At 38.1% G+C, this 25,617-nt stretch overlaps 1 protein-coding gene across 4 annotated transcripts in view; it reads right to left on the bottom strand.

The window, feature by feature from the left end:
* The window catches only part of LOC133530078 (protein tyrosine phosphatase domain-containing protein 1-like), a 46,656-nt gene extending 21,097 nt beyond the window's left edge, over positions 1–25,559 (bottom strand). The window contains exons 1-4 of one of the 4 annotated variants that reach the window (XM_061867904.1): positions 24,192–25,559; positions 15,184–15,478; positions 4,163–4,229; positions 3,155–3,267 (exon numbers count right to left, since the gene is read on the bottom strand). In XM_061867904.1, the coding sequence (XP_061723888.1) occupies positions 3,155–3,267; positions 4,163–4,229; positions 15,184–15,287 (284 nt within the window). In that variant the 5' untranslated portion in view covers positions 15,288–15,478; positions 24,192–25,559. Of the gene's footprint in view, positions 1–3,154; positions 3,268–4,162; positions 4,230–4,994; positions 5,217–15,183; positions 15,479–24,191 lie in introns of those variants that run through there. The other 3 variants (XM_061867905.1, XM_061867906.1, XM_061867907.1) reach the window with 3 other exon arrangements.
* Positions 25,560–25,617: the final 58 nt, after the last annotated feature.

Here is a 25,617-nt window from a genome sequence, read left to right as displayed (position 1 = left end):
GTCGGCTTTTTTGATTCATATATCCATGCCAAATTTCAGCTTTCTAGCACTAACGACCACGGAGCAAAGCCTCGGACAGACAGACAGACAGACAGACAGACAGACGGACATGGCGAAACTATAAGGGTTACGTTTTATGCCATTTGGCTACGGAACCCTAAAAACACAACAACATAATACATATAAAACTTAAAATCTAAATCTAAAAATAAACATTGAAGTTAATTCTAAGACGCAATGTATTGTGAATTTTGTTACGTTTAAACAAAGACAAAGCAACGTCATAATCATAAAGCAACGTCAAACACACTAATGTCAGCGTTCATCATTAAGCTATAGTACTAGAGTCGGCATCTCTAACAAAATGTTTCCACACCTCAATGAAGTGACGGCACTTCATTGGGTTTAGTACGGCTCCGACTACAGGCGTGATGCCATGCATGTGACAAAAAAGATAAAAATTAAATAAAAAAAACTGAAAATGCCTTTGTGCGTTATGAAAATGCATTCTAATAATATCAAGAAACGTAATAAAAGCAATATTATAAAAATTCAATGCGGTAAACTCTTGTTTTAAGCTCATTTAGATTATTTTCAAACGTCACTTTAAACACTCGCGGTGGTACGCCATTTTCTTTGGCGCATAGATTACATCTCGCAGATGTAACACATAGGTACTAATGATTACCTACCTTATTTTTTTGCTAAATATATATCTACACAATAATGATAATTATATTACTCTTTATCTCGTAATTTTTTGTAGTGTTTCTTCTCTTCTCATATTTAAAGAGTATATTATGCTATAAGCGCGATTTGATCAAAATTGCTACGAGTACGAGAGTCAAATAAAAAGTTAAAAGTTTTATGACTATATTTTTATAAATTTTAATGTCGTCCGTATCACATGCGTAAAATAATTTCAATACACTTGTAAGGAAATACAAGAAAATATAATACATTTTATCTAGATTCTTTACAGTGCATATGTAGGCAGAAAATGAACAGTTGTCCTAACAGTTTCGCCTCTGGCTAGCTACACAGCTATCCTTATTCTTTAGCTTAGTGACATACGTCAAACGCCGAAAATGGCGACTTTATCTGCGTCGAATCATAATAATTCCCGGGCGTCAAAATATTTCCATACCAAGTTTAATATATGTTTTTATTTTTTATATTATAGGACATTATTACACAAATTGACCCACATAATAAATAAGTCCCACAGTAAGCTCAATAAGGCTTGTGTTGAGGGTACTTAGACAACGATATATATTATATATAAATATTTATAAATACTTAAATACATAGAAAACACCCATGACTCAGGAACAAATATCCATGCTCATCACACGAATAAATGCCCATACCAGGATTTGAACCCGGGACCATCGGCTTCGTAGGCAGGGTCACTACCCACTAGGCCAAACTGGTCGTCTAATCTATGTATATCGGTTCAGTGGTTTAAGAGGAAAGTGGAGGACCCGCGCGAAATCGCCTTTCATACAAACGTAGTCCTCATTTTGCTCTCTGGATATTAACATTATTGAAAATATTTTGACACAATTAGTTGTAGGTATATTAACAACAGCTATGTCCCTACGTTTGATTTTTTCGAATTTTTAATTATTATAAGAGTTAGGAGCAATAAAAAATTGGTATGAAATCTGTTTTTCGCTCCTAATTTTTACAATAATAAAAAAATCGAAAAGTCAAACGTAGGGACATAGCTATTGTTAATATACATAATATTATGTACAAATAATTTTCCATAATGTCAATATGCAGAGAGGAAATGAGGACTACGTTTGTATGGAGAAGCAGCCGGCCACTTTCCTCTTGACAGAGTTACTTTCGCATTTATTATGCGTACCTAGTAGTTCGGGTCATGAGAATTTTCTCATGAAAGTTTGCAGAAATTCTCGGAAATTGTGATTCGTGCAGATTTGTCGAATATAACCTTTAAAAACATAACAATATGAGTCAAGACACGCGTCTTCGTGAATGACACGATCTAGTAAGGACTGTTTCAAAATACTGTGTACCTACAACTATTTTCGAGGCCAACTGTACCTATTATAAAAAGGGTTAATTATAATCGAACTAATTTACAGCGCTGTCAGAAAAACCGGGTCACAAGCTTTATATCGTAAAATAAATAGTCCTTAGCGTATGTAAAACAAGTTACTCTCGATCACAATAGGGACTATGTCAACAAAATGCCATCTAAGTTTCAATCTTAACACAACTCGCTAAAGTTCAAAATAATAAGGGGGTTTTTTTACATGTCACTGTTTAGTTTTAGAAATAATGAGTGGTGCACGCACGATATGTAAAGTTGTTGACAATGAAAAGGCCGTTCTTGTATCACGCTATAATATTTTTTTTAAATATAAAATGGACGGAGTCATTATTGTAAGCTGCCGACTAAGTATACCTATTAAGCTTAAAGGTCTGAGTTTATCCCAGCAATATTTGCACACAATACCCAATCTGCGCGAGAAAACACGATGAAATAGAATTTAAATATCCACGGCACATAGCAAATCTCATTAGGTAGTAGGTACAGCAACTGTTTAATGAACTAAGCGGACGATGTTTCTAGAATGATCTTCAAACGCTTTTATTATCTTTACAATGAGCCGTGTTTAGATCTTTTTGAACACTTCACCTGCTTCAATTCTTCCGCTGCAAACTGTACTTATACTACAGAAAAGAAGAGCTACTATTGAATAAAGCTCTTTGAACAGTAAAATATTACTTATTTTGCCTACTTTCCTTAAACATATCGTCCTTATTCGGCTCTCATTTCGAATTTCAATATAAAAAATCCAGCACTGCAATGACAAGGTCGCCATGTGACGTACCTCCATGTGAATTGGAGGGGTTTTTTGTACATTTTTTAATAATATAGGAGCCAATCGAGCAGAAGAATCGCCTGGTAAGCAATTACCGTCGCCCATGGACACCTGCAACACCAAAGGGGTTGCAAGTACGTTGCGGGCCTTGACGATAGAAGTACGCTCTTTTCTTAAAGGTTTGAAGGTCGTATCGGTCCGGTTGTGTTTGATTTATACCTATATTTACATGTCTAAGAATAAACAGGTCGATTAAAGATATACTTTCGATACGTGCATATACTACAAGAACTTACCAATCGGAGTACAGTCCCTGCAGGGCAGACTGAGGCGCGGGCCGCTCGTAGGGACAGCGAGCGCCCCCGCAAAACAGTGCACATTGGAGCCCCGCGGGCGTGCTTACACGCACCTATGACACAAACATAACTAGTATTACGTATATAAATTAATAAATATTATAGGACATTGTTACACAAATTGACTATAGTCCCGCAGTAAGCACAATAAGCCTTGTGTTAAGGGTACTTAGATAACGATATATATAATACATATACATTTATAAATACTTAAATAGATAAATACTAAAAATTAAAAAAAAAACAGAAAACACCTATGGCTCAGGAACAAATATCCATGCTCAGGAATAAATGCCCTTACCAGGATTTGAACACGGGACGGCACCATCGTCTTCATAGGCAGGGTCACTACTAAGCCAGACCGGTCGTCAAGTATATGCTACTACATATATCATTTTGATTTATTATCATTTGATTTGATTGAATTTTAAGAATAATTTGTGAGTGGAAAATTTGAATAGGCTATTCGGTAATGGCACTCTATCTTCCTTTTGTGTTTCAGGTTTCCAATTTATTTTATGTCAAACCTCACAACAAGCGGAAGGAGCCACTTGTTATTTCCGTTCACTGGCCACTTGATACTGTGCAAAACGATTTGTGATTAGTACAAAGTCACAAAGAACCATACAATAATTCATTATAAAATATAAACCATACAAAAAAAAAACAAGATCATCCATAATGTGATAATTTAATCGGAACAGGTAAGTGTTGTAGGTATATCCTGTAAGAATGCGAGCAAGAGAGAGAGAGAGAGATTTTAGATCTCTCTTACAGAATTCATTATTATCGACATTAATAGTTTTTTAACAATTTGTTAGACCCTCTTAGATTGATTTAATACTGCACACCCAGTATGATGCACGACCGATCTTAAAACACTATGGCCATAATGAATACTATGACTGAACTTTCACTGAAACGGGTGTTACTTGCAAATCCACTCACCTTTTCGCTGAGGGCACTGTAGTGCGCTGGCGGAGGATGGTTGATTCGACGACGAGATTCTCGGCTCCTGACAACAAAATAAACTAATTTAAATGTAAACCTTACATTAAAATTAAAATATAACTGATCAAACTGCAATTAAATCAACCACAGAGATAAAAATGGGGATGAAATTTTGCATAAAACTTAATAATTGTCTGTATTTAGCGTGGTTAGTTTATATGTAACACACGATATTCAAAATACTAATTCTATTATACTGAAAATGGATCGAACTAGAGAATTCTTCACCCCACGCGTAAACTCAAACTTAACGACTCATTTTCACAACTGTTCTACAAGTTGTCAAAATATGGAGGGTAAGAAAATTGCGCAGAGAGAGCTGCTCTTTTTAATAGTATCGGAAGTTACCAAGTGGCTGTAGTTAAGCCAGCTTAGTGCGATCAGATCCAAGGGAGATAATGGATTTTAAATCCCCCCTCAATGGAACATTGTAAACCAGTACTTTTTTAATTTTAAGGAATTCGCTACATAAGAACGCCTTCTGGAATAAAACCAAGACATTCTCGGAAATGGTCACTATAAATACAAAGTCGTGAAATTCGTTGGTGCGTCTCCACTGAATACCTTCTTCTCTTCTATCCCTACGCTTTTCTCCGCTTTGCATGATCCTGGGCGTCCTCTCGCGTGGGCCCGTTTACACTCATATATGCTTTCATGACATCGAGCCAACGACTATCGTGTGTTACACCTATACTAACTGCGCTAAATAAAAACAAGCAAATAAGTAATGAGGTCCTATTAGTAAAAACTAGCCTGCAAAAATACAAACCTGTCCAAAAAATGAAAACGATGAAAGTTGAGGAAGTTTATGCTCGACTTCCTTCTGTCTTTGTTCACATTCGTCATTTTTCGAACCTTCTAGAGTTTTAACTTATTTATTTCTAAAATTATTTTCAATATGGTCAACCAACACTAGCGTGTAGTTTACGCTTTGAGCTTTACGTTGAAGTGTAACGTTCTTTTTCTAAGGAATCGTTGAGCAAAAACGTTTAAATACGGTTTCGTGTTAGGTTTTAAAAATGACTGTCACATGCAAGGGCACCTTCTATACTGTCGTGTCCCCTACATGAGTAGGTAATGGGGTAAAAATCAACAATAACACATTAGGGACATCAGTGGGTGTACGGTAAGCATAGTAATAAAAATAGAAACCTATTTTAGTAAGTCTTGTGAATATCGTAATAGAAACTAGTAAATAAATATTCAAGACGAAAAACTTTCATACAATCTGTCAGCTACTGCTTTTATTTTAAACGTAAAATCCGGCTAATAATAGGAATAAATATCCGGCAAATATTTATTCCTGAGTCATGGGTGTTTTCTATGTATTTAAGTATTTGTAAGAAAGTCCCTATAATATTTATTTATTAATAAATATGTTAGGCATATTCTTGTTTACCTAATGGCGCCATCTAGTTTTAAGATTTTGGGCCTTACCTGAGGCCTTATAAATGCTTTATTTATGCTTTCAACATACTTTTGTGACTAATTTAAGTCCAATTTTTCGTTTAAAATTATAAATAGCTGTAGGATGGCCGTTTACCTACGCTAATGACTAAAATGATATCATAATATTGTATTACTTGTCATATCTACAACACTGACTGTCAATCTTTTCTATTTAAGTACTAGACTCTGCTCGTATACTTATAGGTACCTACATGAAAAATACGACATTGAAGAATGTATGCCACGGCAAACAGTGAAGATGGCAAAATGCTGATTAAAATTTTCACGATTTATACACATTATTTAATTATAGAAACGGGACGGACATAATCGCGTATAAAGTTTTAAATTTACCTCCATTCCAACACACATTTCTATATTCATTTGCCATTTCTATAGCAGGAAAGTGCGGAAAGCCATTGAAATAAAAAAAACATTGCAATTTCAATCGAGACAAGGGTTTAGGGATCTCATCCACATGGAATTCAGTCATTAGTATATGTAAACGGCAACGAAGATCGCCAGTTGAAAAATCGAATATCGTTAGTGTTGTGTGTACCAGACCGTAAAATTGAAAATATAGAAAGTTTTTATACTGACGTTACAACAGTGACAACAATTAGATGAGTGACCAAGGCGCAACACGTCTAGAGCCAAAACGCAGCAAGTGCTCACAGATTATACCAATAGCTTGGCGAGGTCAAGCGACTTCAGGTTTGGAAGTCGCAAGCTCGTGCAAACAACACAGAATTAAGAGGAAACGGGGCGAAGTCAAGTGACCGTAAACGTAGTCCACAATCAGGTGCTTTTAAAAATGTAAATGGAATTTGTTTTTCACTTCTAACTCTTATAATAATCAAAAAAGCCAAACGATCCCTTCACGCCTCATAGCTATGGTTAATGTGCAATAAATTGTGGTAAGCATTTTTCATAATATTCAGATCCAGGGAGAAAACCGGGTTAAACGGGGACTACGTTTGTATAGAGAAGCATCGTCTACTATCGTCTCAAAACGCTTGCCAGCCTAAAATTTGTTGTCATTCGTTGTAAACATCGTTGAAACAGTTTTGAGTTCCGATGGCATTCGTTTGAACTCGTAATATCCATCAGGCGCAATCAGGCGTAATAAAGGGGGCGATTCTTTTTTACAACTGGGATTTTTGGTAGTAGCCAGTGGCTTCCATCGTATTACAACTGTCATGAAATCAGTTTTGCTAACAATCACGAAAAGTCAAGAATATTTTTGCACTTTTAGTGATTTTAAATCAGCTTATCATAGAGGAGGTAAATTGAACACTATAACGCCGGAACATATACGTCCCTTTACTTTAAACTTGAATAAATATTTAGCCTCTTACGACCAACTATAGAAAATTTTCCTATTTTTAATTTAAACCTAGTCGTCTCGTCTTGGAATGAATTTCGTTTGTTTGAGAAAGCAATGAAACAAGTGAAATGCTACTCTATTTGGTTCTCATTATAAATAGTTTAGGTTTTAATTAGCTTGAATGAATAAGAATGTCCATTGTAATGCATATTGAGTCTTACGAAGATAATAGTAATAATCTTGAATGATCTTTATAGAATGGGACTTAAACGGGAATTAAGTTTTAAATTTACCTCCGACGTTTCGAGGACGGCGTTGTCCCCGTGGTCTCCGAGAAGACTTGCTAAAGTTGATATCAACATCTAGCCACGCGAGTTTTTCGAACTACCCGCACTTGGTCTTGTTTATCAACTTGATCGTTTTTCGCACTAGGGATGTTACTCTGTCGACACACAACACTAACGATTTTCGATTTTTTGACTGTCGATATTCGTTTCCGCTTACATTTGCTGATGACTGGATTCCATGTGGATGAGAATCTAAAACCCTCGTCCTGATTGGAATTGCAATGCTTTTTGATTTCAATGGCTTCCCGCATTTTCACAGCATGGGTTTGTATCAAAGCGCTCGACCTCATCAAATCTTATAAACTCAACAACCATAATTGCCAATAGCCTAGATGATGGAAAACAGGTCGATGTTGTCTATTTAGATTATCGAAAAGCCTTTGACACAGTTAATATCGACATACTACTTGGAAAAATGGCTTTAGCTGGATTTTCCTATCAACTCTTATCATTCTTAGCCTCTTACTTATCAAAGAGGCAGCAGTACGTCCAATATGGCCAATGTAGGTCTAATCTGTACCCAGTACTATTAGGAATAGGTCAAGGTAGTAACTTGGGTCCTCTCCTTTTTCTGGTCTTAGTTAATGATCTGCCAGCAAATATAAGGAGCTCCACTTGCTTAATGTTTGCTGACGACCTAAAATTAGTCAAACAGGTTGGTGACCAGAAGGATTGTGTAAAGTTGCAAGAAGACATTGACAGCGTCTGTGCTTGGAGTGTCGAAAACAAATTGTCTCTAAACGTAAAATGCTCGCCATCCTCATCAATTTAATTACGTAATTGAAAATAATAATCTGCAGCAAGTAACATCTGTTCGTGATCTTGGCACAATATTCGATCAACAGCTCACATTCAATGACCACATTGTCAGCGCATGTAAGGCTGCAAGAAAATGCTTAGGGTTTGTAATCCGCCAGTCAAAATCTTTCAATGCTCAGAGTCAGAGTGCACTCAGAATGCTGTACAACGCGTAGGTATGTACGAAGCCGACTTGAGACGAATGCGATAATTTGGAGTCCCCATGAACAACAGTACACACTTATGTTGGAGAGGGTCCAAAAATCATTCATCCGTCATCTATACAATAAACTTTATGGTTACTATCCTCACATGTACCCTAGTCTGTATATTCTCGGAATGGTTAACTACACCACTCTTGAGACCAGAAGAAATGTGGCACTAGTAAAATATTTTTATCTCCTGATTCGTGGCCAAATACATAACCCTCAGTTGCTAGCATTGGTTCCGCTTCGAGTACCTGTCCACAGCAGTATTCAACTGCGCCCTCGTCGCCGCGCACTGTTCGCAGTCCCGGCGGCGCGGACCCGGGCATTATCTCACTCACCGCTGCACCGCGCATTGTCTCTCTTGAATGATATATTGGACAGCGACAGCAAACTAGATATATTCCAATGCACTGAAGCTAGTTTTTTGGCAGTTAGTAGCCGATACCTAGAGTCAATAACGACGACCAGCTCAATCAATGTATAGTTAGCAGTAAGTAAATTGTTAGTATCAATGCGTATATAATGTCACTCCTTTTAACATGTGTAGCTTGACTGTAACTGTTAATTTAAGGAATAAATAAATATAAATATAAATAAATATATAAATAAATTTTTCTGCTGTATAAATGGGGAGCAGCTGATTAGTTTCTATAGTAAAATCCAGAGTTGATCCTCTATCAATGAGTGTGTGGATCTGGATGCCTAAATCCTGAGCCATTTCTTTCACATACAGTTCAGAAGTTCATATCAAAACTGTATTCACCCACGCTCGCGTAAGCAAAAAGAATATACAACCAGCCTATACAATATAAAACCTTTTTGCTCCACGCGACAGAATAGTCAATAAGTCGTGCACGCTATCATCCACTTTCATAATCATAAGTATTTGTTTTGTACATGCACATATATGTCGCGACACAATACTACACCCGTCTGTTTCCTTAATTTAGAGGTATTTGTTACTATTGTATCTACTTCCATTTAAATATCTATAGATTTATAATACGATTTCTTCAGCTTAAAATTCAACACACCTATTTTTAATAACACGTCAGTGGTAAACAAGGATACGCCCCGTAAGGATTACCAACAAGTGGTCACCGTAGCCTATGGATTACTGCAACTCCCGGGGGGGGTACATGCGTGTTACATGGGTAAGTGTGGCTGACCGTCACATTTGGCCTGTTTACACATTCATTAGTGTTTATTGAACGTGACTGTACAATGTATGAACTCGCAATAAACACTAATGAATGTGTAAACAGGCCCAATGTGACAGACCGCCACACTTATGGCGCCCGTCGATACCACACCGCACACCTATCAGAAACTTCCTTCCGGCGAGTAGTTCGCGGCATCTGATGGGAATTTCTGATAGGTGTGCGGCATCTAGTACAAAATGTATAGAGAGTGCGCCCTCCGAAGTTCTGATCAGAAAAAATCTGCCGATCGATCGTTTGCATCCGGGACTCATCAGAATCGGACGTCAGACACGTCAGCACCCCTAGTGTAAGTTTTATCGACATCATAACGTGACGAACGCGTTTGCGTTAAGTGTCATTTTGTATAGGATTTTGAGTTTCCAAAACGTCCCGCTTGGCGCGCTCTTTCTAAATCACATACAAAATGAGACTAAACGCAAACGCGTACGTCACGTTTCGAAATCGAATTTATTTACACTAGGGGTACTGAATTCTGATAGTATGCGGGGTCTACAACAAAATATATACACAGAGTGCGTCCGTCGGCCGTCCGAAATTTTCTGAAAGAAAAATTCTTACAATGTGTGGCCGCCCTTATCCGTATGCCGTATAGTAAACAAACATGACGTAATGTCAGATGATCCGTTCGTTAATGCGATTATTCATGAAAATCTTATTAGAAATGATATTTTTCAGTGGTTATTTGATTGATTTCAATACTTTGTGAGTTTCTTTTAGTATAAAACAACAATTTAAGTAATTATTATTGTGTGATTCCAAAGAAAAGTGTGATAATGTCTTCGAGAAGTGTTTGTTTAGGACAAGGATGAATACTTTAAGTCAAGGGACACCTGTTTCACCACACCGAAATCAAACACCTTTGTCAATTTTCTGTACATTACCGGGAAGATAATAATTACTTGTCGAACCAGCAATGTACGGCGAATTGTCATTGTCAGGTTGCACCGATTTGACAATGGTGACACAGGGGGCAGGAAGTATAGCATTTGGCGGGTCCACGGCCTCGTGACGTCGAATGTATTGGCTAGGTATAAAATGTGTGGTTTTAGATCTAACAACGATGATTTCGATATATAAAAAAGTGGGAACGCTGCCTGCATGATGGTCACCTTGCTGAACCATGGTTTAAAAGGTAGGTTTTAGGTATTTTTAATATATTTATTTATGTAATTACAATATACAATACAACATAATACATTTTTTTAGTAAATTAATTAATTTATTTTTAATTAGGTTTAGTTTTAGTCGTTTTATTTTTTAAGTTCCTAGTGATCCTGTTTATGTATATTTTATATAATTTTACTTTGTTATAACTACAACTTAAAAAAATAGGCGTATTGTTTACCACCTCTATATCTCGAAGTTATTAACTAACGAACCTCTATAACTCTGTATAAAGCACACTTCGTATAATACGTCCTATAACCACCAAGCTTACGCCACAATTGTGCACGTAGCCTGGTAAAAAAATTAAGGACCAAACCTTTTCATAACAAAGCAATTATTATGTAATGACGGTACTTATTAATGAAATCATCTAAAAATAACGCCATATTGCTTTCAGCGGTGCGTGGCTGGTTTATTGTGTGTGTTATGTGTGTAGTGTAATGGCAGAGGTAGGCAGGTGTCACGCGAACGTGGCCTTATTAGCGGCACAGTGGGCACAGTACGATGGTCACGTGGACAAAGTATATCGTTTTGAAGCAGAAGGTATTTTCACAAATGTGGTAATTTGTGACACCTATTTTTTATAAAATAAAATACTTACCTACTGTGACAACAACATGCAAGCGAACAGCTCTCTTGACGGTAAGCTTACGCATATTTGTTTCAACGGTGCGTGTTTGTCAAGTCAATGTGTCCTTATTTTTAGTGACACAGTGAGTCTAACACAAATAATACCTGGACGAAATGCAGTAGGTACCTATTTTAGACTAATTATGACCAGACAGACTCATAATAGTCCCGAAAGTCACGTAAGTCCTTTAACACCTATTTATGTACAGTTACATAGACGTTTTATCTACTACACATATTTTAAGCTCACTATGTCATGTTCACAAACCACGTGTTACTACAACCATTGCGGCATCACTGCTCTGCCGCGGATATCAGTTGGTATCATTGAAAATATCTTGATCGCTCATTTTACACGCAACTGGTACATACTAATGTTAGTTTATAAGATAATCTGAAAGTCAAATGGCGGTAAATGAAAACTGTTATCATACTTGTCACGTAACCGTAGTTTTTATTTATTCAGAGACAAGCTATCGTTGGTTATCAAGTAATTTGACACTTCATTTCGGATGAACGTCAAAATAGAGGTTAAATCAAATTGCTTTTTTTTACAAATTTATTACAAATTTTAATATAATTATAAAATGGATATGTATTGATGTTATACTTATGCCGCCTTGACAGATTATTCGTATAAAGATACAAGCAAATCTCGTCCTTATGGCAAACGACAAAGTGGGACCTTATGCCGGCTGCGGTCACATATGCTGTGCTGAGATACAATTATTTTTAGGTTTAACAGGCTTACAAATAATAAGAACTCAAAATATGATAAAATTATGAGCATTCACTGTAATAAAAAACTTTATTTGTATGTAATATTGTCCAGGCAACAACACTCACCGCCCCCCTGTGCAGCGTATCAAGATCGAGCAAAGCTCGGCTCAGCTCGCTTCCTAGGAGAATTAGAAGTTTTTCAACGAACTCGGTCACGAAATTAACCCACTGTGCAATTACTTGTAGGTTGTAGTTATGGTTGTTTTTACGCGATTTATGGAGGAAAAAGGGCTTTGGTTTTTTGGATACCTACTTGGACAGTTAGCAGGACAAGTAGATAATACGAAATAAATGTCGTATAAAAAAGGAATAAACCCCACAAGGGAAGGGGGCGCCACATAAGGCTTTGGAAATTGTTATATATCTGGAAATATCGACCCTTGCCACCAAGCCCACGGTGGCCGAACGGTTCAGGCATCTGTCGCATAAAGGAGGACGCTGGTTTGATTCCACAACTTGTAAAAAACACAAATTAAAAATATTAAAATAGATATATTATAGAAGGTAATTCAATTTTTTCTTAGGGAATCAGATCAGTAGGTGAGGTTCACAAAGTGATCTCGAGTTAGACCAAGATAACTCTGCAACGATTTTGATAGCTTAGACTGTGTTATTTATACGACATCATTTCATAGAAGTTCGACGTTTAAAATAGCACTTGCACAATGTAGGCTATCAAAATCGCTGCAGACTTATCTTGGTCTAACTCTACGATGCACCGCGCACGGCCGCGCGAAATCGCTTTTTCATACAAATGTAGTATATTATACTCACCACATCAGATATGCCCCTATGTTTGATTTTTTTAGAAACTTTCATTATTATAAGAGTTAGGAATATTTAAATATTTGTATGAAATCCGCTTTTCGCTCCTTATATTTACACAAATAAAAAAATCTACAGACAGACCAATAGATAGTGAAATTAATTATAATCTTGGAAACAAAGAGCTGCATTTAAATGAAAATATTGCACAATATTACGTCCGGACCCATTTGACCGAACTGTTATTAATTATAGTCGCAGGTGAGTCGCAGTAATCATAGGTTAAGGAAAACCGCACGTTATTAACTTTCATTACCCATAATAAACACGCAAGCTTAGGATAAAACAATAACAACATATTATTATATACTATATGTAAGTAGTTAAGTACGTAGTTGTAGGAAAGAGAATTTAAAATAGGGGTGGATTGTCCAAGAAAACTATGTATCCACAGTAAATTTACTCCTATCTTTCGACACATTATTAACACTTTTAGAACGCCATTTGATTATGATCCTTATTTTTTCACACAAACATGTGTTACATTTGTTAAATATCAAAAAGTGGCGCCATCGAATATCAATTCTCATAGGCCAAAGGTATGGCGACATCGTTTTCACTTCTATTTCAAATTCTCTTTGATTGTAAGTCTTTGTTTAACCAATTAAAGAAGAGCGTTTACAGGCGTTTACCTACCTTTTTAACCGACCTTACACTTGAACCTGGAAATGCTACAGAGACCGAGTAGATACATCCTAAAAGTGCTGTTCAGTACCCCTAGTGTAAATATTTTCGAAAGCGAAACGTGACGTACGCGTTTGCGTTAAGTGTCATTTTGTATGAGATTTTTGACTTTCCAAAACGTCCCGCTTGGCGCGCTGTTCAAAAACCCATACAAAATGAGACTTAACGCAAACGCGTACGTCACGTTTCGAAATCGAAATTATTTACACTAGGGGTACTGATACTGATCGGTTTGACTGTAGGAAAGTTACTCGAATTAACATAAAAAAGTATTTTTAATACAGTTGCTCAAAAAGTGCTACTTTACGTAGCTGTTTAGCGTGCGGAAAGTTGGATTTCGCGAACTAGTGCTTTTTACTGTTCCACTTGTTCCAATTCATGACTACTTATTGATGAGTGTTAACGTTAGTTTCCTTTAAAGGTCGTAATCAACAAAAAAAACCTACTGTTAATGTAAAAAAATGTAAAACCGACATCAAATAGGATGAAATAAAATATTATCACTTTTTATGTGCACTAACATTTGATGTCGGTGCCAAGCCAAATCTTAAAAGCGTCAACACGCCGTCAAACCGAATGCGAACCCTGGTTTAGTTCGATAAAAAATAAATAACCAGTGCTGTCACTATTAGCTTGGCGCCGACTTCAAACGTATTTTTTGCTAGTGCATATAAAACGGAATAATATTTTATTTTATCCTTTTTGAAGTCGGTTTTTTTACAGATTCATTATATTTTGCCATTTTTAGTTTTTCTGGTTGATGCATCATTCTGCAAGACTCGTTCCTGTCTGGCTAAACTGTCATGTCAAACATGTTGCGCTTTGGGTACGTTTCAAGTTTCGAGGTCAGGATCTGAAGCCATCAAGTTTTGAGGAATTGAACCTCATGGAATCCAACATCAGAATTAATCCCTAACACAAATGTTCCTTCAGAACTTACTTGCTTAACAAACATAACGAAGAGTACAGATCGCCATAAGTGAAATCTGCTTTTTTTTTTTTAATATTATAGGACATTATTACACAAATTGACTAAGTCCCACAGTAAGCTCAATAAGGCTTGTGTTGAGGGTACTTAGACAACGATATATATAATATATATTTATTATTACTTAAATACATAGAAAACACCCATGACTCAGGAACAAATATCCATGCTCATCACACGAATAAATGCCCTTACCAGGATTTGAACCCGGAACCATCAGCTTCGTAGGCAGGGTCACTACCCACTAGGCCAGACCGGTCGTCAAAAGTTCCGTTCTGGTCATCATCAGCAGTTCCACTTTGTCAAAGGCACTGTTTTGCATGAACATGCTTAGTTTGTTGATGAAAATACTAAAATAGCTATGTGTATTGTTTAATATGTTCAAATTTGTGCCACTTTGGCAATAGCTGTAAGGTGCATATTGTAATTTGAATATCTTTGGTCACTCGATTGCACCATCAACTAGGTACATAACTTATACATCCATGTAGTGTTATAAAGTTATATTGATTCGTTAATTACATTACTGACCTACTAGTTTTGCCATTGGTCCTCTCCGGCGCCACTCGACGCCGCCGGTGACACAGGCGCCCGCGCACCCTTCTCCACAGCCCGCAGCACGAACTGTCTTCCATTTTTTTACTTCATTGGATCATCCACTTCTCCTATACTTATACGTCCATGTAGTGTTATAATATGGTTTCGTTGGACACTTTCAAAAATAGTCATTTTCTAAAATGTTTTTCTTTTAAATGGGTTTTACACGACACAGTCTGGATTGAGTTTTCTTCATCCACCATTCACATTGTACCTAATTTTCGTTACACTAATAATACTTAAGTCTCCTTTAAGAAGTCGCTAGGTTTAGAAGTTTTGTGGAAGTTTTAGGACCACTTGCGCGTTCCAGGGTTAGTCATGAAGTTAACCATGTATATAAGGTTAAACGGTTAACTCCGAGTTAGTTGGCTAACACTAGCACGCGTAACTCGCGTTAGGCCGGGCCCACCGGCCCAGGCCGGGGCTTCCAGCGCTTCGTTTTCTATGGAAAGCACCACGTAATCACCGATCAGCCGTCATAGAAAATGACGTGTCGGACGCCTCTCCCCGGGCCCGGCCCGGTCTGGCGTGAGTCGTCCATAAGGCCAAGGGTAGGGCAAGCTCTTTCCATACAAACTTTGTGCGCGTTTTTCTTCGTTTGTGTTTGCGCTACAGTTATTATGCTTATTTTTCTGTTAGCTAGGGCTTGACGTATTTTTTTTTTTTTTATTTTCTTTTTTTTTGTATTTTTTTGTTTTTAATAAAGAAAAAAATATACATCAAGTTCTGCGTATATCCAATATATACAAGCAAAAAATGAAATTAAATGCTATAGTGCCAAAACTAACGAATAAAATTGGTTTGTATGGAGAATGCCTTACCATACCCTGGTCTTCCAGTTCAAAAGTAACATCATGTTACTTTTGAACTGGATACCGTTTCTTTGCCTTTAATGACGTTTGTTGACATCAGCTTCAAGATTTCATTAGAAAAAGTTTTCTACAAATGATACCTAGTTACTTATTTCTAGAAATAATTAATGTTCTTGTTCTTACACGTGCCTGTGGTGCGTGCATTTTTTATCTGGGAGGGGGAGCTAACACGGTGGTGCCTGTCAAGTCGAGTAAAACAAATTCTTTGAAGCAATTCAGGGCGTTTTAAGACCCCCATAACTTTATCCTAGATATAACTGGAAGCCTAAATCTTCTGTGACGCATAGGGCATAGCATAGGCAATAATTAAGGTACATTTCCAACGAACAACATGTGATGTTACTCAATGTTGCTGACCTATTGAGTCCTGTTAAATGGATCACCTATAGAATACTATTGTCTATAACCTACATAGGTATTTTTTACTCGACACCATGAGTGCGGACGTAGAGATCAAACGAAAACCATTCATAGAGGACCTTAATAGTAATAGCTACCGATTTGACCCCTATTTCTCCGAAACCATTTATTTTTATTGACTACATGGCGGTCAAATCGTTTGCTTAAGAGTCCTTATTCCTACAGACGAGCGTATTTTGTAAAATGCTTCCTTTTTCATTCAAGATTACGACGTAACTATTAGTATTTATTCAAAAACTGATAACGTACTTAAATAATCGTTTCCTAAACTAGGGGCTCCAACAGTTCAAATTTTCATTTTCTCTTTTAAACCTCTTTTTTAATAAGGTTTTTTGGGAGTCTTTTCCAAATTTTGCAGTGAGATGTGGCGTTTCGGTTCTCAATTTTGCTATAAACAAGAATCATTTGGTACATGAATGACTACAATTTGATTCAACATATCTCGTACGAGGGGCTGGAATGATTAACAATCGAAGATTCATTTGAAAAAACTGATAAAATACCTTCCGAGTTTTCTTCATTTTTTTGGCGAAAACAGGGTTTTATTATATTTTATTTCCGCAAATTGTACGCATATTTTGCTTTAAAAATAATATTATAGCAAACTGTAACTTTATGTTAACCTATAAAAAAAAAATCGTAACTATGGGACCTACATTGCCGTAAATTTATATTTTTTTAAAACACGTATAAATCACCCAGCAGCGACGCCCCGCTCTCAGTCCGCGCGGAGCGCGCTTAGAGGACGGACCTGTGCTCGATTGTCAGGCATTCGTTGCGATCGTAATCAGCTACAGAGTTCCGAGAAGTGCTATATACTGCGATTAGAAAATCTTAATAAAAGTTCATTTTTTACAGTATGCCTAACAGACTCGCTTATTGATGGATTTTCAGTGTTACTTTTTTTTTAATACTAAGTCGGTGGCAAACAAGGATACGGCCCGCATATGTACGCCTGCAACTCCAGAGGAGTTACATACGCGTTGCCGACCCTAACCCCCTCCCACCCCTCGTTGAGCTCTGGCAACCTTACTCACCGGCAGGAACACAACACTATGAGTAAGGTCTAGTGTTATTTGGCTGCGATTTTCTGAAAAACGCATTTTCACTTGAAATTACGTTAGGGTTTGCATTATTATTTTTGACCCGGATGAAGTCCAAGTTCTCATGATGGAGTCAGGAGTTGGTCACCAGAACTCCTAATCTACTTATTATAATCCCATCGTGTTTGGGCTCAAAAGATTTGCCCTGACGAACACCATCGATCTAGATGAGGTCCAGGGTCTCATGATGGAGTCAGGAGTTGGTCACTAGAACTCCTAATCTACTCATTATAATTCCATCGTGTTTGGGCTCAACAGAGTTGCCCTGATGAGCACCTTCAATCTAGATGAGGTCCAGGGTCTCACGATGGAGTCAGGAGCTGGTCACCAGAACTCCTAATCTACTCATCATAACTCCATCGTGTTTGGGTTCAATAGAGTTGCCCTGACGAGCACCATCAATCTAGATGAGGTCCAGGGTCTCATGATGGAGTCAGGAGCTGGTCACCAGAACTCCTAATCTACTCATCATAACTCCATCGTGTTTGGGCTCAATAGATTTGCCCTGATGAACACCATCGATCTAGATGAGGCCCAGGGTCTCATGATGGAGTCAGGAGTTGGTCACCAGAACTCCTAAACTACTCATCATAACCTCATCGTGTTCGGGCTCAATAGATTTGCCCTGACGAGCATCATCAATCTAGATAAAGTCCAGGGTCTCATGATGGAGTCAGGAGTTGGTCACTAGAACTCCTAATCTACTCATTATAATTCCAACGTGTTTGGGCTCAAAAGATTTGCCCTGATGAGCACCATCGATCTAGATGAGGTCCAGGGTCTCATGATGGAGTCAGGAGTTGGTCACCAGAACTCCTACTCTACTCATCATAACTACATCGTGTTTGGGCTCAATAGAGTTGCTCTGACGAGCACCTTCAATCTAGATGAGGTCCAGGGTCTCATGATGGAGTCAGGAGCTGGTCACCTGAACTCCTAATCTACTCATCATAACTCCATCGTGTTTGGGTTCAATAGAGTTGCCCTGACGAGCACCATCAATCTAGATGAGGTCCAGGGTCTCATGATGGAGTCAGGAGCTGGTTACCAGAACTCCTAATCTACTCATCATAACTCCATCGTGTTTGGGCTCAATAGATTTGCCCTGATGAACACCATCGATCTAGATGAGGCCCAGGGTCTCATGATGGAGTCAGGAGTTGGTCACCAGAACTCCTAATCTACTCATCATAACCTCATCGTGTTCGGGCTCAATAGATTTGCCCTGACGAGCATCATCAATCTAGATAAAGTCCAGGGTCTCATGATGGAGTCAGGAGTTGGTCACTAGAACTCCTGATCTACTCATTATAATTCCAACGTGTTTGGGCTCAAAAGATTTGCCCTGATGAGCACCATCGATCTAGATGAGGTCCAGGGTCTCATGATGGAGTCAGGAGTTGGTCACCAGAACTCCTAATCTACTCATCATAACTCCATCGTGTTTGGGCTCAATAGATTTGCCCTGATGAACACCATCGATCTAGATGAGGTCCAGGGTCTCATGATGGAGTCAGGAGTTGGTCACCAGAACTCCTAAACTACTCATCATAACCTCATCGTGTTTGGGCTCAATAGATTTGCCCTGACGAGCATCATCAATCTAGATAAAGTCCAGGGTCTCATGATGGAGTCAGAAGTTGGTCACTAGAACTCCTAATCTACTCATTATAATTCCAACGTGTTTGAGCTCAAAAGATTTGCCCTGACGAGCACCATCGATCTAGATGAGGTCCAGGGTCTCATGATGGAGTCAGGAGTTGGTCACCAGAACTCCTAATCTACTCATCATAACTCCATCGTGTATGGGCTCAATAGAGTTGCCCTGACGAGCACCATCAATCTAGATCAGGTCCAGGGTCTCATGATGGACTCAGGAGTTGATCACCAGAACTCCTAGTCTATTCATCATAACTCCATCGTGTTTGGGCTCAAAAGATTTGCCCTGACGAGTACCATCGATCTAGATTAAGTCGAGGGTCTCATGATGGACTCAGTAGTTGGTCACCAGAACTCCTAATCTATTCATCATAATGGTAATTTGATGGTGCTTGTCGGAGTAAATCTATTGAGCCCAAACACGATGGAGTTATGATAAAGAGATTACGAGTTCTGGTGACCAACTCCTGACTCCATCATGAGACCCTGGACTTCATCTAGATCGATGGTACTCGTCAGGGCAAATCTTTTGAGCCCAAACACGATGGAATTATAATGAGTAGATTAGGAGTTCTAGTGACCAACTCCTGACTCCATCATGAGACCCTGAACATCATCTAGATTGATGGTGCTCGTGAGGGCAAATCTATTGAGCCCAAACACGATGGAGTTATGATGAGTAGATTAGGAATTATGGTGACCAACTCCTGACTCCATCATGAGACCCTGGACTTCATCTAGATCGATGGTGCTCGTCAGGGCAAATCTTTTGAGCCCAAACACGATGGAATTATAATGAGTAGATTAGGAGTTCTGGTGACCAACTCCTGACTCCATCATGAGACCCTGGACTTCATCTAGATCGATGGTACTCGTCAGGGCAAATCTTTTGAGCCCAAACACGATGGAGTTATGATGAGTAGATTAGGAATTATGGTGACCAACTCCTGACTCCATCATGAGACCCTGGACTTCATCTAGATCGATGGTACTCGTCAGGGCAAATCTTTTGAGCCCAAACACGATGGAATTATAATGAGTAGATTAGGAGTTCTGGTGACCAACTCCTGACTCCATCATGAGACCCTGGACTTCATTTAGATCGATGGTACTCGTCAGGGCAAATCTATTGAGCTCGAATACGATGGAATTATAATGAGTAGATTAGGAGTTCTAGTGACCTACTCCTGACTCCATCATGAGACCCTGGACTTCATCTAGATTGATGGTGCTCATCAGGGTAAATCTATTGAGCCCAAACTCGATGGAGTTATGATGAGTAGATTAGGAGTTCTGGGGAGTTCTGGTGACCAACTCCTGACTCCGTCATGAGACCCTGGACCTCACCTAGATCGATGGTGTTCGTCAGGGCAAATCTTTTGAGCCCAAGCACGATGGAATTATAATGAGTAGATTAGGAGTTCTGGTGACCAACTCCTGACTCCATCATAAGAACCTGGATGGACTTCATTCGGGTCAAAAATAATAATACAAACCCTAACGTGATTTCAAATAACACTGAAACTCTATAGCACTAATGTGCGCAAACGATTGGCATCTTGACTACGCAGCATGGGTGCGTAGCCACCATGCCAATCGATACGACAACGAAACATTATCTGTCTCTCTCTCGTACTAATATGCACAAACGATTGGCATCTTGGCTGGGCAGCATGGGTGCGTAGCCAACATGCCAAACGTTTACGATACGACAAGGAAACACTATCTGTCTCTCTATCGCACTAATATGCGCAATCGATTGGCTTCTTGGCTAGGTATCATGGGTGCGTAGCCAACATGCCAATCGTTTACGATACGACAACGAAACACTACTCTCTCTCTATCGCACTAATATACGCAAACGATTGGTATTTTGGCTAGGCACTAAGCAAGTGTGTGGCCAACATGCCAATCGTTTACGATACGACAACGAAACACTATCTGTCTCTCTATCGCACTAATATACTTTATTTATACCTGCAGTCATTTAGTAACTTCTTCATTTTCCATTGGTGTGAAAGAGACAGAATAAAGAGCAAGGGTTATAGTACACTCTGTAGTCTGTACACTTAGTAGTAGTGTACATAAAAAAAAAACTACTGTGCATATACAATAAAATAAAGAGTGCCCATATGATATCATATGACACTAAAATTAATGTTGCTTGAAATTATATTGAAAACTATCAAGATTATTCTAGTCTGCATTGAAACGCGCGTCGCGTTGCCGGCGCTCGCGTACCGAGCGCCAACGCCATCTATCGAGCGTTATTTCGTGAAATCGGAGAACGCTCCAAGGATTAAGGGCTCTTAAGTAGTGGCCTTCGTATGATTCCTGATGTATGTACACGACACGACACCGTGTATGCAGAAGCGAGAAACTTCTAAAAGCTTTTTACTAACTTCTTACCCATATTGCTTGCTATAAATATGTATCGTACACTCGCCGCGATACACTCTTTCTTACTAAATCGAATTGTACTTCAGACCCTTAAAGAAAAACGGCGTAAGTGTGAACGAGGTCTATAAATAGTTGCTTCCTTCATTACCCAGTACAAGTGCGGTGCAATTGTGAATAAAAGATCAGATATTGATCGTAACGCGATGGCTACAGTTATAATAATTAACGATTAACCTTGCCAACGTGAAATGAGTCTTATTGTCGTCAAGCTTAGGGCTCGATAGACAATTTTAAACTAGAATTAGATACTGAGTAAAATTGCATGTTTTGCGTTCTCCACCACATGTGAATATGGGTAAGGGGGTTTTTAAAGTTCGAAAAGCAAGGTTAAAATCTAACAAGTATAAATTAAATTAAAATTCGTTTATTTCGAGTAACATACTCATACATATTAATATGGAACAGTAGACTTAAATACTGTAATACTATAATACACACGCATTAATACAATAATATAAACCTTTTTTAAAAGATCAGTGGTAACACATTGACAGTTATCACCTATTTCTCAATGTGTTAACCACAGTGCTGCGGGGCACATGGAGTCCACAGCAAAATTACATGTACGGGCAAAACTTGTCCGCGATCATTGCCAGGACGCTGTTGGAGCTGGCGCGCACGCAAAGCAAAGTAAGCAAAGTGCGTGACACATGCTATAAGTAATATGTATATACAAGGTGTAACCAAAGTAGTAGGGATCCGTTTAAGGTCAGTATCGTTCTGATTAGGATGCGAATTTTTTTTTTCTGTGGGACAGGTCGTCCAAGTCGGCCAACCCTCCATACAAAGGCCAACAATGTTTGGCGTCATAAACAATGTTTTTCTTCTAATTAACACTATACCGTATGGCCTTAAACGGATCCCCACTATTTTTGTTACACCTTCTATAGACATCTTGTATATTGTCGTATTTATTTATTTATTTTTATCAAGCACCACCCGTTAACTTTGCCATTTCACTATCTGAAGGTTGTCTGGACAGCGAACGAAAAAAACATTATGTTTATTATCAAACGCTGTGTCTGGAAGAGATCGCTGTGTAGCGATAAGTCCGCCTGTTTTTACCTACATATTTATACCTTTTCATACTTTGTACCATTTTTTTGTAGTGTGAAATAAAGTATTTATTATTAATTATTATAAGTATCTGTCGACTGTCAAATAAGTCATTGAAGTTCTTTGGCCACCAAGCGACCGCCACTGTCGCACACCCAATAAGTTTTTTATCGCTGGTTTTTTATATATACCTAATTGCGTTAAAATTCAAGTACATATGGAATGCTAAGAAATAGAGTGAAGCCTATAACCAGAGCAAATATCCAAACTGATAACTCCTAGAAATATGTTTATATGTATGTGCCTATATGTTTTATATATCTACATTTGAGGTACATTTGTGTATAATTATGAAAATCTTAAGTAACACTAATGCTAATGATAGCATAGCAGCACTTGTTTTCGCGTATTTAGTTTATTTTAAACTGTATTTATACTATAACATTTTTTTTATACTGAAGTAAGAATAAATAGAATTTAAAAAGAATAATAATTTGCTAATTTTTTTAACATCCCCATACGAAATATTTTAATTTCATTGTAAGACCAAATAAATTACTTCAATCACACGTCCATGCTCCACGTATGGGTCACCATCACCACTCACCACGTACGCACTCGGATTAGTACAATATCTTTCTGAATGCTTCTGTCTAACTGTTTTAAGACTATAATTCAAAAGAAAGGCCAAGTAAAAAATATCAAAAATATCTTCTTTATTTAGGTTTGTTTAGGCGTGTTTGTCGTATCTTAGTGACCCATATGTGGAGCACGGACTTGTGGAGATAATTCGTCGTGACCTATATACTTACGGGGTACTGGACTGTTTAGGTGTTAAACCCACATGTAAATTAAATTTTGCCCTTATAATTTACCGCTTTTAATTTTGGTTGCTTTACGCAGCCACCTTGTATTTTGAAAATGACGTAGGTTGACCAACATTATATCAACGTTATGTTGGTTGACTATCATGTTATGTTAATATGTCAATAAATTTTAATAAATATATTGAATTTCCCTTTTTTATTGCGGGACATATAGGAATTAATAGCGCGTTGGACCGGCAATCCAAAGGTGTGGGTTCGAATCCCACGTTAGCCAGAGTTGATCACAGTTCATTTTTTCATTGCGATAGACAACTGAATATTCAATTTATAGGGTCAGACCAAGATAAGTTTGCAGCGATTTTAATAGTCCAGACAGTGCAAGTGTCAAGTAAACGTCATAATTTCATAGAAGTTTAACGTGTTTATTAAGCCCGTGCACCACCGTCTGGGCTATCAAAATCGCTGTCAACATATCTTGGTTTGACTCTAGACTATTTGTTATTGTATAATGGTATGTTGGTTAGTTTTAACGTCTTTACGCTCACGTTTTCGCGGGCGGATGGAAATTTAAAATCACTTTCGTACAGAATTCGATACCGAGCGTAACTTCGCGAAAAGCCCGCGACTTGGCAAAGGAATTTCCTTGCGACGTGGTTGAATGCCGAGAGACGACTGCGTTGTATCGACTATACAACCTTAGATGGAGGGTTAGCTGTTAAGGGTGGCATACAATCTACAAGAAAACTCTCTGATTATGACTTTCAGGCCGATTCATACGTACCGACAATGGTGTTTAAATCATTAAATCATGTTAATTAGTTATCGTGCATTTCGCTCGTACATGTCCGTACATGAATCGACGCGGGCGAGATGCACGATAACTAAATAACATGATTCAAATATTCTCATGACAGTGTACGGGGCCGAGTTTGAAATTCGAGCACTCGATTTCTGCACTCGAAAATCTGTAGAAAACTGTGAATTGATATTTTTGAAATACGAGCAATAGAAATTGCGAGTAGTGGAGATATACATAGTATGTAACTGAACGTAAAGCAATTACTCAAACCCGTTAATGTTTAGGTCAAACTGAGCAACTTTTACTAAGGGACTAACCGCAAAACCGCGAAAAAAATGTTTCCTCTTCATTGCTTCATACATTTTTCTGGTCAGATGTTGAAATTTCCTATGGGAGAGTTAATTTTTTTTCGCGATTTCGGGGTTTTCCCAACGTAAAACTTTTTTTATGATACAAGAGGCAAACGAGCAGACGGATCACCTGATGGTAAACGATTACCGCCGCCCATGGACACCTGCAACACCAAAACTTGCTCAGTATGACCTGAATGTTAACGGGTTTGAGTAATTGTTTTCGTTCAGTTACGTACCGTATATATTTAAGGGAGAACGAAATACTAACACAAAGAAACGTTCGAATTAGCCTGTTTGTTATTATTTTCAGAGCTAGCTATGTTTGCAGTAGCAGCATAACGACGACGAAATCCCGGGACTAAATTAGGTGGTAACACAGAAAGCGTCGTTCTGTAAAAACTAACAGTAGGTAATGTTAGGATCTGCACCCGCTTATTTTGGTCGCGTATCTTGGCCACATGACAAATCACAACACCCCGTTATATATTTAATATATAAGTAACCTCGTACTTAAATTCGTCGAAGTACTAGAGTAATAAATTTGCCTTAACAATAACTAGTTCTCCAAGGTATCATCTTCCGTCCAACCGAAACTAGTTGAGGCTAAAGTCCAGAAAGGCAAGTGGAAAATTGCCCCAATGCCCCATTACCATAACGAGTTGATTAGTGACCCTATTTTGGATAGTACCTATAGAGCTTGTGATCATGATCCAAGAAAACCACTAGAGATATGATGGTTGCGCTTTTATCGAATATCATGTACTTACACGCTTGTTATAGGTGAAGTTGAAGGACACGATGATAGACGATAAAAGTGCG

Source organism: Cydia pomonella, chromosome 22, assembly GCF_033807575.1.
Source record: "Cydia pomonella isolate Wapato2018A chromosome 22, ilCydPomo1, whole genome shotgun sequence".
Taxonomy (NCBI): domain Eukaryota; kingdom Metazoa; phylum Arthropoda; class Insecta; order Lepidoptera; family Tortricidae; genus Cydia; species Cydia pomonella.
This window is presented reverse-complemented; position numbering and strand designations above follow the sequence as displayed.